Genomic DNA, 18,073 nt, shown 5'->3' with positions numbered 1-18,073 from the left:
CCCAAAATTAAACACTTTAAACACTTATTATAAGTTATATTGGTGTACAGCACATTGATGTTCCTTTCCAATATTTTATATTTTCATTCATAATAACTTTTTACAAGCAGAGCAAGGACATACAGGTATGTCTTTTCTGGCTATCTGGATAGGAAATACAGTCACATCTTGGGTTAATGGGTTAAAGTCTTTTTTACTGTGCAACAGACAGAATATTTATTTATCTACATTGTTAGAAGACCTCTGGAAATCCCTTCAGAACAGCACTGGGTGAGTGTGTTCACATACACACAAACATGTGGTGGAAGAAGCATTTAGATCTTTTACTTGAAATCAAAATTTACTTAAAGTATCGAAGGTTAAAGTATTGATTGTGCAGTGCATTACTATTATATTATAATTTTGGATTAATATTAGTGTTGCATTTTACTGCTGTAGATGTTTATGGCTGAGCTCATTGTAACTACTTTATATCTACAGCAATGCACCATATTATATAAGATCACCATGAGTTTGTAGTACCACCGTCCTGCGAGAACCACGTATCTCTAAGAAGTCAACTTTTCATGAACTCTAGACTGAACTCAAAAACAGCCACGTTTCCAGCTTTTGTGACAATGTAATATCCAGCTAATCCAAGAGGGTTTTTAAATAATTTATTTAGTTGAAGAAGTAGGACAATTCTCTGAACTGTTAAAGGAACACTTCAAAACAAAAACAAAAATTCTGAATCACCAAATTTGGAGATTTTAACTGGACAGGAAGCCAGTGAAAGATTATAATCCTAACCAAAGATGTCTCTGAGATATAATGGAAGTGTACAGTTGCATAATACACAGAGTATCCTGGTTATGTGTTAATTAAATCAGGCCTCAAAAAAACTAAACACAAACGTTTTTTTAATAGTTTTTTAATCTAATTGTTTGAACCCCCTCCTGACATGACTGAAGGTGTTTTGGCAGGAGCAGTGATCTGATTGGTCCTCCCACCAAGCACGTTGTGGGCGGGGTTTATTTTGGGCTGCAGCAGCACTCGTGAAGTGGGTGACAGCATGGACTCACGCTGCTGGGAAAGTAATGACCGACACAGAACATCCAAACAGAGGCAACTTTTACCTGAAGAGGACACCTGCACAGGAGAGGAGGGACGGGGGGCGGTTCAACCTTGATGCTGTGAACAAGGAGGGTCGGTAGATATTTTAATAACACGGACTTTTGGACAGGGTCGTGACTTTGTTTTTACTCGGTCCCACAGAAGTGGTATCCTTTTATGGGCTCGCGACTCATAAGGAGCATGAGCTCGGCGGACAGGTGCGCTCGCGGGTTAATTAATGGCTGCGTCTTGTTATGTTTGTCTGAATGCGTTGGGAAATATTAGATATTAGTTTAAAATTATAATAAAAAATGGAGGACAAGCATTTTTCGGCGTGTGGAAGTCAGTCGTCGTCGGGTTCGCACACCTTGTCCGAGGGAGAGGAGGAAGAAATGACGGCTGTGCTGCACGTCAAAGTTCCCGGAGATGGAGATGAGGGTCTCAACTCGGACCTGGAAGGCGGCAACGACGGCAGAAGCACGGAGTACGAGAAGGAGCCACCAGGGGATGGAGAAAGTGATGAAGACGAAGACGAAAAGGTAAACACACAAAGTATCTGAGCACGTTTTTGGAGGCTCAAAACATTTTTTAGTTTTGCTCATGTTGGATACAAAGTAGCCTGCTTAAAGAGGCGTGTTAATCCGCTTTAATACACCTGACGCAGAGGAAACTCATTGGTTTTTGCTCCTGCTGTCAGAATATGTGTAAGCAACCACTTGAGTTAGCTCAGAGTTTGAGCTCAGTGCTTGGCTGGCTGCTCTTTTCATGAAGTCTAATTCATGCTGTGTGCTTCTCTGACTTCATTTATATAAGTCATCAGTCTTTCAGTGCAGTGTGTGAACTCCTGCACTGTTTACTGTTTGAGTCCTGTCTCATTCAGTCAAAGTCTGGTGGGTGTTTGCCAATTTGGAGCACTGCTTTTACATGAGTTTTTTTTTTTTTGTTTCCCTACCTCTAACCCCAGTTTGTGCCTTGTTACATTCAAGTCACAGAGCATCTGATTCTCAGAATCCAGAAAGCCGTTTAATAACACCTCACTGCTGTGTTTGCACCATCTATAAATACTATTCTAACCATCTGGATGAAAGAATATTCCATCTGCTGCATTAAAAAAACTAGATTTTTAACCTTTTTTCCCAATCCAAACAAAGATGGTAGCCGGAAATGACCGATATGATTTTGTTTTTACCAAATGAAAACAAATTAAAACCCAACTTAAACTAATGCAGCCCTGCAATACATCTTCCCTTTGATTTATTGCAGGGCTGTAGCTTTAAGATTCCTAATAAACTTTCAATTCTTTTATATTTTACAGCAAAATAACATGTTAATATTTGCATGTGTTTTACAAAAAGAGCAAGGACATGTAATCCGACTACCTGGATTATGAAACAGTCACAACTTGAGGAAAGGGTGAAAAATCTTTTATATTTTTGCAGGGTTAAAATAATCTTTAAGGATTATGAAAATCCTTTTATAAAAGCAGTAAGATGTTATACGACCTTCTGGCTCAAAGATCGGCAGGTATTCATTTTTCATAAAATCTGATGTTTAGCTCTGTGAGTTGAAAGTAACGTGCGATTCATGAGGGGCACAAGCTGGGGCTAGCCGACGAGCGTTATTGTGGTGTTTATTCAGGAAACAGATGGGGAAAATGGGGAAGACAAAATTCATGTCTCAGCCTTTTAATTGACACTTTACGTGGATGCTTCTGCAGACTGGTTGGACTGGCTCTGATGAGCACAATGCAGTCTGATGTGTTCAAGGGTGTGTTCGGGATTTTTCAAGCACTAGCCTGACCTAATAAAGCTTTTCTAAATCATAATATCGTGCAACATGACTTCAGGCTGTAGGTGTGGCTGGCTGTCGTCCCTTATACACTCCAGTATGAGCGGGGGGGGGATACAGAAAATTGTGCAAGATTATGCATCTTTTTCTTCACACTTTCTTGCTTCATAATTATTTGGATTCAATGTCCCAAGGGAGTACAGCGACAGGTCGGTGATCTGTACTTTTTAGCATGACACATCCCTCCATAATGAATCAAGAAAAATGAACAATTGCTTTGTCATGGGAAATGGAAATACACAGACCTGCAGAAATGGAATATAACTGATATAACTGAACAGTCAGTTCTTCGTTTCTCCACGTTATGACTGTTAAATCGGTGTTTGTAAGCATATTAGACTCTCGAGCGTGCACTAACATCCCCTGGAACATACCCCCGGGGTGGTGTCATGTTTGCTAACACTGGTGCTAAACTAATTTGGTTTGGCTGAATAACAGTTTGACAGTCCATTAGCTTAATAGAGCTGAGATACCACAGATGAAGGGCACAGACTAAGAATGGTCTCTTATTTCATTCTCTCTCAATGTGAACTCCACTATTAAAATACAGACTGTATATTGGACCATGAAGTACAATGCAGTTTTGAACTTTTGGACAGCAAATGTAATATAAATAGAAAAATCATTTTACTAAAAACTAAGTCGTTAAAAGCAAGATGTTAGAAGCATGTGTTGGATGAACGCTGTGTCCTTTTCCCATGATCCCGTTTTGAAGTGTCAGTTTAAAACCAGTGACCTCCCCCCCCCCGGCCACAGAAGAGGACATGTAATGTGACCTGTCATACTGAACTAAATAGACATGTAACTGGCCAAAACAGTCAAATGAACTGCTAATGTAGATCAGCCTTCCAGTGGTAATTCTATTGGGTTAATCGGGGAACCCTCTGAACTTTGACCTATGTCTTGCTGCTATGAAGTTAAAGAAGGAAAGTCTTCTGAGAACTCGCATGACGTCACCTTTCCCGATTTAGCCCCGTGCAGTGTTTCAAGGAGTGAGATAGTTACTACTGTGGAGCTTCATGGAGCTTTCTCTAATGTTTGTTTGATGTTTTATCTTCAGAAAATCTCAGTGTCCCTGCATCTTTGTCCGTCCCAGAAAATCTAAATCAGTACGGTGTCGTGGGCAGTGACAGAGAACATTATCTGCACTCAGGATGAGATTATCCCACACATCATCCTTTCTTACATGCACAAGATAAAATAACAGAAATAGATTAAAAAAGGTAGCATACAGTCCTGATTTCTAAAATGGATTTTGGCCCAAGAACATTGTGAACTGCTGCTGTTAATTATGGGCCACTACAAGTTTGAGATTAGTGTCAGGAGCAGTTGAACCTGTTTTTCCTATACCTACTTGGGCTTTAGGAAACTATGACCAGCATTCTCTTTGTTTTCTGACACTTTATAGTATGAATATTCTCATTATTCATGAATCTATGGTTTGTTTTCTCAATAAAGGAACTAATCGCAGGGTCCATAAAATGTCAGAAAATGGTCAGAAAAGCTTATAATCAGCAGATTAATTGATAAATATATATGGAAATAATCATTAGTTGCAGCCCTAATATTTAACTCATTATATTTCAGTGTCATTAAATATATTTTGTGTCTGTTCTGCAGGCTGTCCTTCAGAAACCAGCTTGTTGTATATACACACACACTACAACATCAGTTTCTGTTGGTGTGGTTCATACATATGCCCTGCTGCTTTTATATCCCCTCATAATCATAAATCCTGTGTTCCATACTTTCTCATCTCTACCTCTCATGTTGTGTAAACACAGTATGGGAATTGTCAGTTGTGTTGTGCTTAATCCAGCCACTTCCTATTTGGTTTTGATGTATTTATATACATGCTGCTGCAACAACAAATGCATTTCCCACAGAGGATCACTAAACGTTTGTCCTATCTTGTGTATTTCAGCCCTGAATCTCATACTGGAATTAATGCCGTTCCCAATACGTTCTGATAAGTACTAAAAACCTTAAGTGGGCTGGTTATCAGGTGAATATCTTGCAACAAAAATGACTATTATTCTCAAGAAAATACCGTTTCCTATTCTTCTGTAAAGCCAGGTTTACTCTTTAAGTCTTGATAATGACTGCAGATGTTTTTTTAGTAGTTACTTGACAATTAGGTGGATTATCTTCAGTACACAAAGTGAGCACCAATGTAAACTACATGGCTACCTCAGTGGTGGGATTAGATGGAAAATGCATTGCGTCATGCACAGCTCATGTGACCACAGTTATAGTTAGTTTTTCAGCATAGTGATCTTAAAGCAGCCATGCTCTATGTTGTTATAGGAATGATGCATCAGATTACAATGTGACAGAGGGGTTGTCTGTAGGGATGAACCTACAGAGATTTATAACCTGAGTCTGTAGCTCCTCTCTACTTTACAGCAGGTTTTGCTCATTGTTGCAACTGTCCGGTCTGCAACTTTACTGTTTTGGTACACATTCACCACTCTCGTAGCGTTGTCTTCAAGCAGGCAACTGTTGTCAGAAAAAAACCACTACCTGCTCAGCACCAAACAGCATACAGACACAGCTAGAGACTAGCTGGTAAACATAGCAGAACATTTAGCAGCTAAAGAGCCAGATATTTCCATCAGGACCTGGTACAGACCAAACACAGAGCTAAAGAGTAAATATTGGATTCACATTCATCAGGTGGACACAAACACAACTCCAAATAAATGATAATGTTGCTCCGTAACTGCTGAATGTGTAAATAAGCAACTGTTTGCTAACAAGTTTGACTTAAAATGTTATCATATGCAGTGTTGTGTTTAAACACCTTTTAAAGGTGTCTTTGCTTTTAACCCCTTTTTCCTATCCTTTATCTCATTTCCGTAATACACTGACTTTACATCCATTCATCTTTATCCGACACCCAGCAGGCAGCTGCTGTCAACCGATAGATTCAACCCTATGTTTGTCCATGCGTGTGTATTACACTGAATGATGTACTGTATGGAACAGTCAGATCATTTACAACAGGATTGCACCTGCCAAGTAACAAATTACTTCCCTAAAAGCAAAATCAATAATGTCATAAGGCTGTAAAAACAAACAACCCACATAAAGAGATAAAAAACAAAAAAACTAACCAGAAAATGACTCTACTGAAATGAAATATCTTCCTCAGCACTTCCCCAGTGAGTAGTTTGCTTTGAACACACTGGCACACTCCTCTGCAGTGAATAATGAGTTTGTTCAAACGGGAACTAACCATGTGTGACACTTGGCACTCAGCAAATTGCATTAACTGGAGGATTAAAACAACTAGAAAGTTTTGTTGAATTGAAGCAGCTCTGTTTAGGGTAGCAGGACACTCATTTATCACATGGAAGACATGTTCATTGGGTCTGGCTATGTTTAGCATACAAGAACAGCTTCTGCAGAGAGATTTGTTAGTTTAAAATTGTCTGTAATTATAAAGATAAATTGTTTTTATGAAATAAATGGGGGCTGGCAGAAGTACAGGCAAGCATGGAAGTCATTTTTGATTAACCTTTCATGCACTTAACCACACCACCATAACCCCCAATACCATAACCTTTCTGTAACTTTGTGCTCAGTGAGAACACAGTTGGTGCTCATTCTTTCTGCATACAGTGCTGCTCATTTCTACAACATTCCTGCTAGTTGAAATGATTGATCGGCAGGAACTTAATCAGGCTGCCTCACAGGTAGTTTCAGAAATGGGATAATTTGCTGCTTTTCAGCTGTTTAAATCATTGTAAATTGAGTGCCTTTGCATTTTGTATTGTTAGATAAGTAATGTGAACAGTTTGTCCTGAGAACTGGTACTTCGGTACCAAGTCTGTGCCAAAGTTCTGTAAACGTGACAGTACTCGATAGGTGTCTGAGATTCAGTTCTTGCAGAGACACAGAGACAGACACTCTCTGGCACAGACACGATGGATATTTTACAAGCACAGACCAGATAAAGCAAGAGTGAGCAACACATCAGCATGGTGCCAGTGTCATTCAGTTGGTTTCCATCATTTTGATAGGGTACGTCATTACCAACGAGTTAGCTCCACACGCCGCTCACCTGCTGTTGGTAAAACAGAATTGCAGGTGAAAAAATCCCCTACGTGAGATGTGTTATTAGGGTCTACTTTATTAAACAGCCTGCTGAAGAAAGTCAACAGATACACAGAAAGAGAGAAACAGAAAGAGGTGGGGTGGGGCGTGTGTGTGTGTGTGTGTGTGTGTGTGTGTGTGTGTGTGTGTGTGTGTGTGTGTGTGTGTGTGTGTGTGTGTGTGTGTGTGTGTGTGTGTGTGTGTGTGTGTGTGTGTGTGTGTGTGTGTGTGTGTGTGTGTGTGTGTGTGTGTGTGTGTGTGTGTGTGTGTGTTTTACCTTTGGTTTTGAGAAATCGTGGAATTTCACTGGTATTGGTATCAACAAATACATTTCTGTCCAGCCTTCTTCTGTAGGTCACTCTTATTTTGACAGCACACAAAGCCCAATAAACAATCACAAACATTACACGTGTAAAACAGAAGAAAATAGACTTGAAGTGTAAAAGCATTGATCTGTTCTGTTGCATGCGCTCAAACGCCTGCTCTGTAGAGCACAACAGATTTGTTCCAGAGCATCACCACCAAACAATATGTGTCATTGTTGGAATGAATCTGGCAGCTTGAAGGGATGTAATTTTTTCTCCAATTGGTTTCAAGGCAGCAGCTGGCCAATAGTTGAATCCTCATCATTGAAATATCTAACGTCCGCTACGTCTTACACAATTGAAGTGGAGAATGCTATTTAGTGCACTGTTGAATGACATTTTCTACTATATTCTTGAAGGCTTCTTCTTGGTCTGAAGAACAAATGTGTTTGTCCTTGTGTGCTAGTAGTAGTAGCAGTAGTAGTAGTAGTGTTGTTAAACGGGCACTCCACCAGTTATATAATGTTGTGTGTCGCTCTGGAGGAGCTTTCCAAAATCTGCTCGGGCTTGAGACTTCAGATTTGTAACAGAAAACCCTGTTGCACACTGGAGGTGTGATGTGTCCAATGGCGCATGTGGTGGAGCCCATTACCTGTCAATCTTCAAACTACTACTACTTTGTCACTCACAAATAAAGGCATACAAATCCAAAAAAGATGTGGGAATTTCTCAATCAGGGAGGGTCTAATAGGTTGCATTGTGGGAAGTACAGGATCCAGGGTATATGGAGTAGGGTCCCCCAACTATATGGAAGTGTATACTAATAGAGAAGATTATCCCTTTTGGATCAGACCAGTTCTGCGCTGTACCAAAGTGCCTCACTGAACATTGTAAACAGTTTTGGGGTTAAATGTGGCCATTGATCTTGGCTGTGTTTGTTCATGTTATGCAATAGACCTGACTACTAACACTGTAGGGCTGTGCCAGACACAGAAGTGTTAATATATTGATAGAGCATTTTTCCCTACAAGTCATTCTCTGTTCTCAGCTGTGTTGTGCTGCAACAAGTATCTTTAACCAACAGCAGGTTTTAAGTCTGGAGTTTATTTTTTATACACTACTGAAACTGATGCCTGACTGGAAGTCAGGAAATGCATATTCATTTCAGTTTAGTAATGTATAGTTTGCTTTGGTAAAATGCTTCAATAAGCTGTTAATGTCTAGTTAATGATGTTTAGATGCTTGGAGTGGAGTTTTTTAAAAGACATTTAGAGTTTTTTGGGGACAAGAATAGACAAGTAGTATTTAATAGCCTAAAGCAAACTACCGAGGATGAGATGTGCTTGCTGCTGGGTGTGGCAGTGCTGTGTATAATACAAGAAAACATTGACTCACAAGGTGGTTCACAATGATGTCAGTGTTCATTTCATCCGGCATTGAGGTAGGGTCTGTGTAGCACACAATGGGAACTTGGTGATTTGTCAGTTTCCTTATTGAATCCCTAATTCTAAAGCATCAAATCAAGCTGATGACAGTCCTTATCTCCTTTCTACTATCCGCCTCAGTCTGACATAATCCTTTTGGTTTATTCTATCAAACCCTGTCCCCCAAAGTTGGAAGGGCAACTGTCGCACATTGCATCAGTGCTCACTTATGTATAAATATTTGCTTCTGTTTGACAATGTTTAACTCCTTCTCTGTACAATGGTTCTGTTCCTGTGGCGTGCCCCTAAATAAGCAGCCATTTATTTAAGCAGGCAGCCAGTCAGGGTGATTAGAGGGACATCCAGTGTCACTGTATGCTTTGTGGCTAAGAGGATTAACACAATCTGGTTAAGACTCTTTTCACTCCTACGTTGGACTGTCTTTGCAGTATCCATCTTTGATTTTTGACTCTTCCTTCCTGTCCTTTGTATGCATGCGCGTCTGGGTTTACTCAACACTGTCTGTGATCACTGAACGTTCGAAGTGATACAGGAGCTTAAATCTGTTGGTACCTAAACAAAATGTCTCTAGGTCGGAATTTACCTCCGGGTCAGTGCACATCATCGGAGGGAAGGAAGGTAAGAGACTCCAACAGTTGGTGCTGCTGATTATATCAGGAAAATGGGACTATATGAACTTCCTGTAATATATTCTGTAATGTATTTTTTAAAATCATACTTGGTTTTTGTGTTTCAAGTCCTTCTGAATGAACATACTTACATGCTTACTTACATATGTCACCATAGATTCTTTTATCTATGGCACATTATGAGCACATTTGTTTGTGCTGTCAGAAGAGGATAAGTTTATATCTGCTTGCAATCACACTGTAGTATGTTATAATTCATTTATTAAGTGTTAAAACTGTAGGACTGTAATTAAAATACAGACTGCAGTAAAGGTACCATAATCTAGATCAAATTTAAGCAGTGCAAGATAAGAAGAGTAGAGTATTAAGGCAAACAAATAGTATACCAATTGCAAGCAAAACAACAAGATCATTCTTGAAAATGTTCTCGTTACCGATATTGCAGAAATAAAAAAGATTCTCGGCTGAATCTGGATCTGAATAAGCTGTTGTTTGCACTAGTTCAGCTCAAATCAGATTGCTGTGAAGGAAAAAAACCCTGTTTGTCTCAGTATCATGGTTGAATCAGAGACACAAAAACAATCCTAGTGATCGCGCTTTCACACAGCTCTTTTAGAGACTCACTTAGGACAGACACGACTTCTAGTATTTTTTCAGGGCGGAAATCCCAGATGCTCATCATGACCAAAATGTAATCGGTTGTTCCCCGCCCTACGGCCCATCAGATCACCAGATTTTATGGAATGCATACATTAAGTTTCTGAGGCAATGTGCTAATATGCAGGAAAACATGACTTCCTCAGTGGAAGAAATAATCCATGGTTTAATTCTTTACACGCTGAAGACCTTAAAACTCACCATGGTCAATTGTATGGAATTGTAAAGAACTGTTGTATTTTCTCAACATTAGATCATTTCAACACAGGAAACTGAATTCCCCCGTGACAGCACACAGAGTTCAAATACTCGAAGCTGAAGATTTTCTTGAGCAAATGAGGGGACAGTGTCAATGTAAGGGGAAAAAAACAGTCTTTATTGGGTGACTGAAATGCGGAGTAGCCTGTGGAGAGTTCTGATTAGAGAGCTATTTAGATTTGAGCCGTGAGACTTTAAAGAGTTCTGTTTTCCTCATGAGTAAACATTGAGATCCTCAGTGCAGAGAGCGAGGGAAGGGAGACCAGGCCAGACTGGAATTCGGGGAGAGTTGAAGTAGACAGATGTTGGGTGATGAGGTCGACCAGAACATAGTTTGCTCTACTGCAATTGACCCTGAGAAAAACAGTGATGAACATCTCGAGAGTTCACTGAGCACAGTTCACAAAGATGTAAGCGCTGCATGAAATGACCACGGCTTTATATAATCACACCATGTGTTTGTTTCAGGAGTCATGCAGGCTACTAAAAAAGTCAGTGTTTATCCTGCTCTTATGCCTTTCTTCAACTAACTGACTGTTAGTCTGCTAATTCCCTCCTCCGAACAGCGGGGTTATGTGTTTACATAAAAAAAAAAAAAAAAGCCCTGTTCACATTAGCACATCCACTGTGTAGTAGGTGGAAGCCAGTCCTGAATTCACCTCAACTCTGATTGCTCTGATAGTTATTGGATTTAGGGAGGTTTACACTCCATCAAGTCCAGACAAACTCAATACTAGAGTAACTGTACATTTGCCAAACGCACCTCGTGTGTGAAATACAGTTTGAAAAATACAAACAAGTATGTAAGCTAAGCAGCCAAACAGAGATTATGTTAGAACGAAATAAGTTGGATCTTTTTATTCATCATACTTGCAATACTAGGACCAACTAGCTCTACACTGTGACACAAGAACACATCACATTCACATCCAACATCAGCTGGTGAGGATGCTATTTTTGGAGCTTTGGTCTTTTTGCAGAATATCAAATATGTAGCATCCAGTGCATACTTAAGACCCCTTTTACAACATTCTTGTTTTAAAATGAGTCCGCTTGAAGCATTAAAAAAAGCAGCTGCAGTTTTCAACCAACTCGTGGTAGTAGCCAGCAACAGCTTTAATTTTGATGGCCGTCGGCTTGAAATGAGAAGAATCGAGCAGCTGTGCTCAGATTAGTTTAAGGGTTGGGGTATTAATAGATTAATCTCTGCAAACTTGTTAGAATTTTACAGTAAGTGAATTTGTAAAGGCTAGAGAAACAATGGCAGGGAGAGCGATGAGTAAAACAAAGGACAGCAGTCACTGGAAAGAGGTAAGGTGTAATGCCTCTTGATGTATGGGATCTCTCTTCCTGTTTTTTACAGTAAATGCTTGCTCATTGTGTCTTAGCAACCAATGAAAGACACTAATAACAATGTGTTACCACTTGTAAAAGGTTCCTTTCATCCATCTCAGTAAAATGATGAATGAACAACACTTCCCCACAAATCCTTCAAAGGGAATTAATATCCTAGGGTGTGAATATGTTTGCTAATTCTCCCTTTGTACAACTGCTTTGGATTTATTTTTTTAATGTGGAAATCATGATTCAACTCTCTTAACCTTTGTAATGCAGATCCATGCTAGTTAGTGAGGGGTGCCATAATATATTGTTTACAGAAGTGGCAGCGGAAACATTGAAATTTCTCTTTATGTGCTTGCACTTATGTTGTTTTCATAGCCCATCCTAGTGGTCCAGCAGCATAGGCCACATACAAGTATGTAAATACCACAGAGTTTTCTTTGGCTCTGACTATTGGAGTATTTATTACTTGACCTTGTGGACAATGTCCCTGTGCTTTGCTTTTTCTGCTCTTTCATCTTTGCGTTTGCCTGTGTAGGATATACAATTCTTCCTGCTGCTGTGTCCTCTGTTTTGGTAGCTGTGTATGCTTGTGTATGTACCGGACCGGTATAGAAAAAGCGTCTCTTCTCTGTATATGAGTGGCTTTCCCCCGCCTCCAAATGTTTTTAGTCTTGACTGGTAAAGGTCGACAGTAGAACTAAATCCTCTACTGAGTGTTTGCTGTGCTTTTTGCACCAGCATCAGTCTAATCCACAGTGTGCTGGCACCGTTCCCTCTGTGCATTACAGCCTTAATGATGTGCTGACTGTTGGCAGATAGTATATTTGCTTTTTTTCTGATTTATTTGTTTTCTCATACTTTCTCTTGCACATTCATTTGCTTTTTTTTCATGTGCTTGGCTCTTTTCCTTATTTCCACTGGTTCTTTAATAACAGCTTTTTATTGCATCTTTGGAAATTTCACTGGCAGCTTAAAGTTATCTGAAGTAAGTGATTATTAATGCTACTATACGGCTTTACTGAGCTTTATAGGGAGTTTCAGTTTATTGTTTAGCTGTCTGGCCCTCAGCTTTACTGTTTTGGTTCCCTCTCACCACTATCATAGTGTTGTTTTCGACTGCAGCAGGCAGCTGTGTTCAGCGCAAAACCCCCCACTGTACACTACCTGCTCAGGACCAAACAGCAGACATACACTTCTAGAGACCAGCTGTTGAACATAGTGGAGCATTTAGCAGCTAAAGAGAAAGATGTTTCCAGCAGGAGTTGGTAAAAACTATAAACAAAGCTAAAGGAGAGTGAAGACTGCACTGAAATTACAGGTGTCCAGAAACACGACTCCAAGTAAATGTTACTCCCTAACTGCTGGATGTGTAAATAGGTAACTGTTTGCAACCAAGTTTGCTATGCCATGCCACGATTTTAAAGTTTGAGTATTGCACATTTAGTGCATTAGTGATTAGTATAATGTGTTTGCTTTTTATTTAGTTTCATTGTATTTTTGAGTGACAGGAAATATTAAAAGTAGGGGGGTGTTTAGCTTCAAGCTAAACGGATATTGTGGTTAACACAGTATTATAGACCACAGGGGTATCAGGATGCCAGATTGTGATATCTTACGTACAATCAATGTACAGGGGATTGCTTGCATTAGACATTAGAGTCAGTATTCTCAATAGGAAGTATAATGGTGTAACAACACACTAATATAGAAATAAAGTCTCTGTTTGCCACACATTCCATACAGGTCAGGTTGCCTCATCTCTCAGCTGGTAAACACAACCGACATTGCGTGTTGTGCAGTCCACCACCTTTGTTTCACTTGTTTGCTGTCTGTTCTTTGCTTTGACAACAAAGGATTGTTGGTACTGTCCACTTTGTGTGAAGCTGATGGTGGAAAGAGGATGGAGGAAGGAGGGGCAGGTCAGGTTTGATCTGGCTTTCAGGAGCTGTGTGTGGCTAACTGCTGCAGGGAGAGAGGAATGGTAGGTGAAAGGGCACTGGCTGCTGCCAAAACTGCAACGTGTGTTCTACCCGCTGTGCACACAGAGAGCAAATTTAAATTGGCTTACTGCAATGCTTTACATGTAATCAAAGAGGCATTTAAAGGGCTGACACCCACTCTTAAAATCAATGCAGATGTTTTTGGACCAGCAGAAATTTGACTGATATCCTTTAATAACAGAGCTCAGTGTCAGCCGTCTTACAAGTCAGTTAAATTCAGATGCATGGAGCAGGAAATATGGGTTTACTGATTATCCAGATGATCATTTATAATTGGCTGATAAGCTCAGCCGACCCAACAATCAGATGAAACTTTGGCCAGCTTTGGCAGGCCTCCTCAGTTTTCCCTGGCTCAAATTTCTGTTTGGTGCATCAACCGAGTCAGGATGGTGGAGGCAAAAGGTTACAAGGATTACAAGGCTTATACAGTTAAGTTTGTTTATTATGTGTTGGGTTTAACATTGTCAGATTGTACTCGATGCTGCCTTAGTAGTTATTCTAAGCAGGCAGTAAGAATAAGCTGAATGGTCTCTGCCAGTGGATGGAAAAAGCGTGCTCTGTAGCACGTACTTCTCCTGAAGTAGCCCTATTTCTCACTTTTTAAAATATTGATTAATTGATTTTTCATGTTTGCATAGTCGAGTGAAAAGCAAATGTCAGATCAAAATATATTGCACGCCTCTAAACTTCAGACTTTGACCCAGTGCTCAGATAGCAAGATACTGATTATCTTACTTCCTTCTATAAGTTGAAAGTCATCTTCCGGTGATATTAAATCTTCTCCCTGTGAAACAACCTAACAAAACAAAAGAGAAACTTTGCTTCTGTTGTGTTATGTCATTGTTACATGTATCCAAACACAAAAGGCCAATAGTGAAAATATTGCAAATAAGTTCTCTCTGAACAGCCTTGAAGGAAATATGATGAAAGGCAACGGAAGCTGAAATATGTTGAGAAATGCAGTACGTTTGTAAAAGGCAGCTAACACAGTCATTGAATAGAGCTACAGACCTCCATCAGGTCATCGTACATGCACCGTGTATCGTTACTGTCCGTGGTGTTGAAACGTTAAGGTCATAGTGACCTGTTCTGAGAACTTTGCCAGATGCTTCTGGCTTTAAACAATGCAACTGGCTGATGCGGGAGTTCACCCCTGATTGTTTCACAGTATAACTCTAAGCTGCTTACGAAGGCATTGCTTGGTTATTATCTGTTTGCTCTAAAGTGACATAACCGCCTGTCCATTCCTTATTTTATTGTGGTTAATCTGAATGTATTTGCCTTTAAACACCTGGGGACAGATGCACCAGTGGTTCGTGAGAGTTCAGACTTTGTTTAGCGAGTCTTTAAGTGGAGATTCACACGTCACTGAAATAATTTGGGTTGCAACACACAAACTAGTTCAGATATGAACTATTACTCAATATCTACAAATATTACAGCCAAGTGTAGCTGTTGTTTGCTACCTGAACCAACTGACAAAACTAATGTTAGCTTGCTAGTATCTGACCTGTTGTGAGATATGGTCGACTCATCTGACCTGGTTTGATCCAAATTATGTAAATTAAAGTTGTTTAAAACCATTAGTACATTTTAAAACACCAATAATACTATTCACCTCAAACCATGATAATAACATTGGCATCATTAGTTAGAGCTGAAAAAAAATTGTTGATTACTCAATCTAATTGATCGACAGAAAGTTAATTTGCAACTAATTTGAAAATTTAAAAAATCACATTAGTGGTGGTCTTTATATGATGATTAACTTAAATACAAAACGAGACATTTGAATATATTGACTTGGGCTTTGAGCAGTTGTGATGGGCATTTTTGAACTTTTTTTAATTGACCAAATAAGTCAATAGCAAAAATAATCATTAGTTGTGGCCCTATTATTGGCATAAAACGCTACCTTATCATTCTAAACTGAGTGTATATATGTAAACAGGAAGGTTTACGTAGTTGTTTTTGCGAATGTTTCCTAACACTCAAGTTACACATTACTGATATTGATGTTAAATTTGCAAATTAACTTTTTAAATGACTCTTAAAGAGGAACGACTGAACGAGGATTCGATACGCAAACGGAAGTGAATCGAAAATCCTGCTTCTGTATGTTGCATGTGCAGTTGTGCATAAGAGCCAGGAGAGATTCTCTGAGCCGGAAGTTAACTCATTCATTCTGCACACACCCCATGAGCCGAAGAACGAGTGAGAACTGCCAGACTCTCGATCAGTAAGCTATCCCAGTAGCACAGTGCACGCTCAACACAGCGCAGGTTTGCAAAAGATGCATTTGTGACTGCTATTTTGCTTGTGTTTATATGATTGTGGCAGATTTGTTTATTTATTACACTAAAAAAGCGTGTGGTGTGTATCCAACTCACTGCTCGCACACATCTCCCGACTGGAGCTAAATGCAGAACTACAGTCGTTCGTGGGAATAAATCACTTTGATATAGCTACTGCTTTCTGAGAACTTAGAAAGGACATATAAACTTAGTGATGGATTTATGTGTACAGCTGGTGCAACACAATCCTGAGCTGATGATATGACTGAACCTCTGCTGTTTTTTGGAAGAGCAATAAGACAGGAAACCATTGGTTGCAAAACAGATCAGCTGCAAGCATTTGCACAACATAACAGTCATTGAATCCCATAATATTCAGTACGGAATTAGTAAATTGAGTCTTTTATTCATACTGGTTAAACAGTGATGAAGAGGTTTGTTCAATTCTCTCAAAATTTGAAACAAAAGAGACACATGAACATTTGGCTATCACAGCTCTACATCTCATCCTCAACAGTGATTATTGGCTAAATATTAAGGAGTGGGTGTGTGACTCAGCTTGTATTTATTGAATCTAACCATACTGGCTACAGCGTCCAAGAAAGGCTGAATTGTGGTAAGACAATTAATTCATTGTAATACAATACTGTTTTAACAAACTCTGTTGCAAGGGCATTTTGCAATGCATAAATTCCTCTATTTGAACTACTGAGGAAATGACGTTTGAAAAGTTCACTTCCTTCTCACTTTCAACATTTTTCTGCTTGGCCTGATCGTCTATTACAATGATCTGCACAGATGGAACCTTTTTTATTCGGTCCTCTTTTATTATTGTACTCTCAGCAGAGCATGAGGTTATATAATAAAACAAATGTCTTCTGTGGACACAGGGTACATTTAAACTGTCCATTCTACATGAAATGTGACCATGTCCTGTGGTGTATGTGCCACCTCAATGTAAATACAGTTGATGTCTGTGTTTAGACATAGCTAAGAGATAATGCATGCTCCACCATCCTGCTAATGCTAGTGCCCTGTTTCTTTTCCTCTCCTCGTGTGTGTGTGTCAGTACCACTGCTACGCTTCAGACAGAGGATTGTATATACGCTCAGTAATAATATGTCTTCTTGCAGTTAATACAAACACATGTTAACTCCAGTCTTTATAATGTATATTTCACACAAACGATGAACAACGCTGTTGCAGACCCCTGGCGTGTCAGGGGTAATGAGATCTTTATGCTACAGTATCTGTGTGTGCTTAAGGCAGAGCTGCAAACAATCAATTGCAACATGACTATTAGTTTTCAAGTTATTGTTTTCAGAACTGATGACTAAAGATCAACTTTACTGCATACAGTTCCATCTATAGGTGGGACCATGATAATGATTTCAGCAGAAACATTTAGAAGAGCATTGCTGTTTGTCCTGGGTTTATGCTGCATCACTCTTGCTCTACATTTCTGCAATCACTGAGAGGTCAGGCCACCCTACAAAGAATTGGTCTCAGTTGTCCTTAATAGCTATGAGATCATGAATCATCCCATAGAAAAGCAGAGGGTATTTCCTTCCACAGAATACTCTGAGCCATGTATAACTTTGTATTCTCAGGGAGGGCCTCTTCCTCGCCACCGGGCATTGTTATGTGGTCTGAGCTTCTTGCAAGGTCATTATCTCCTGAGAATAGTCTGGTGCAACCTGTTGTCCTGTGTAATGTAGTCTGTTTGCATTGTGTGACCATCTACTTTCCATGATGTAGACAGTTCTGTTCTTAATTTACTTTTCTCACTAGAATTGTATGGATATATGTTTTTGAGTTCGGGATGCCTGTGTCTTAGATCTCGAAACAGCCATGGGTGTGGAGTCTTGGAATGAAAAACTGAAATGTATTTTGTGCTATGAGCTGAACATTATTTGGAGAACACCCTGGAAATCCCCTTCCTAGAAAACTGGAGAATCCTCCCCTTAAGGGTTGTCTGTGCTTTATAGATTGGCAGGTTTATTTCTCATCATAATGTACATCATGCCTGTCACAAATTGCTCTTATGAATTTGTTTCCCTCAATTTTTTAATAAAGATAAACTCTACTGACTTAGATCAAACT

The 18,073-nt window shown here is 39.5% G+C and overlaps 1 protein-coding gene across 8 annotated transcripts in view; it reads left to right on the top strand.

Annotated features, from left to right (window-relative positions):
* The first annotated feature begins 1,041 nt into the window (after positions 1-1,041).
* mast4 (microtubule associated serine/threonine kinase family member 4) overlaps positions 1,042-18,073 on the top strand; it is a 102,287-nt gene continuing 85,255 nt past the window's right edge. For 7 of the 8 annotated variants that reach the window (XM_051412103.1, XM_051412101.1, XM_051412100.1 and 4 more), the window contains exon 1: positions 1,042-1,631. In XM_051412103.1, the coding sequence (XP_051268063.1) occupies positions 1,404-1,631 (228 nt within the window). In that variant the 5' untranslated portion in view covers positions 1,042-1,403. Of the gene's footprint in view, positions 1,632-9,304; positions 9,407-18,073 lie in introns of those variants that run through there. The other variant, XM_051412104.1, reaches the window with a different exon arrangement.

Source organism: Dicentrarchus labrax, unplaced genomic scaffold (assembly GCF_905237075.1).
Source record: "Dicentrarchus labrax unplaced genomic scaffold, dlabrax2021, whole genome shotgun sequence".
NCBI classification, from domain to species: Eukaryota; Metazoa; Chordata; class Actinopteri; family Moronidae; genus Dicentrarchus; species Dicentrarchus labrax.
The sequence above is the reverse complement of the archived record's forward strand: the minus strand, read 5'-3'. Positions and strand labels throughout refer to the sequence as shown.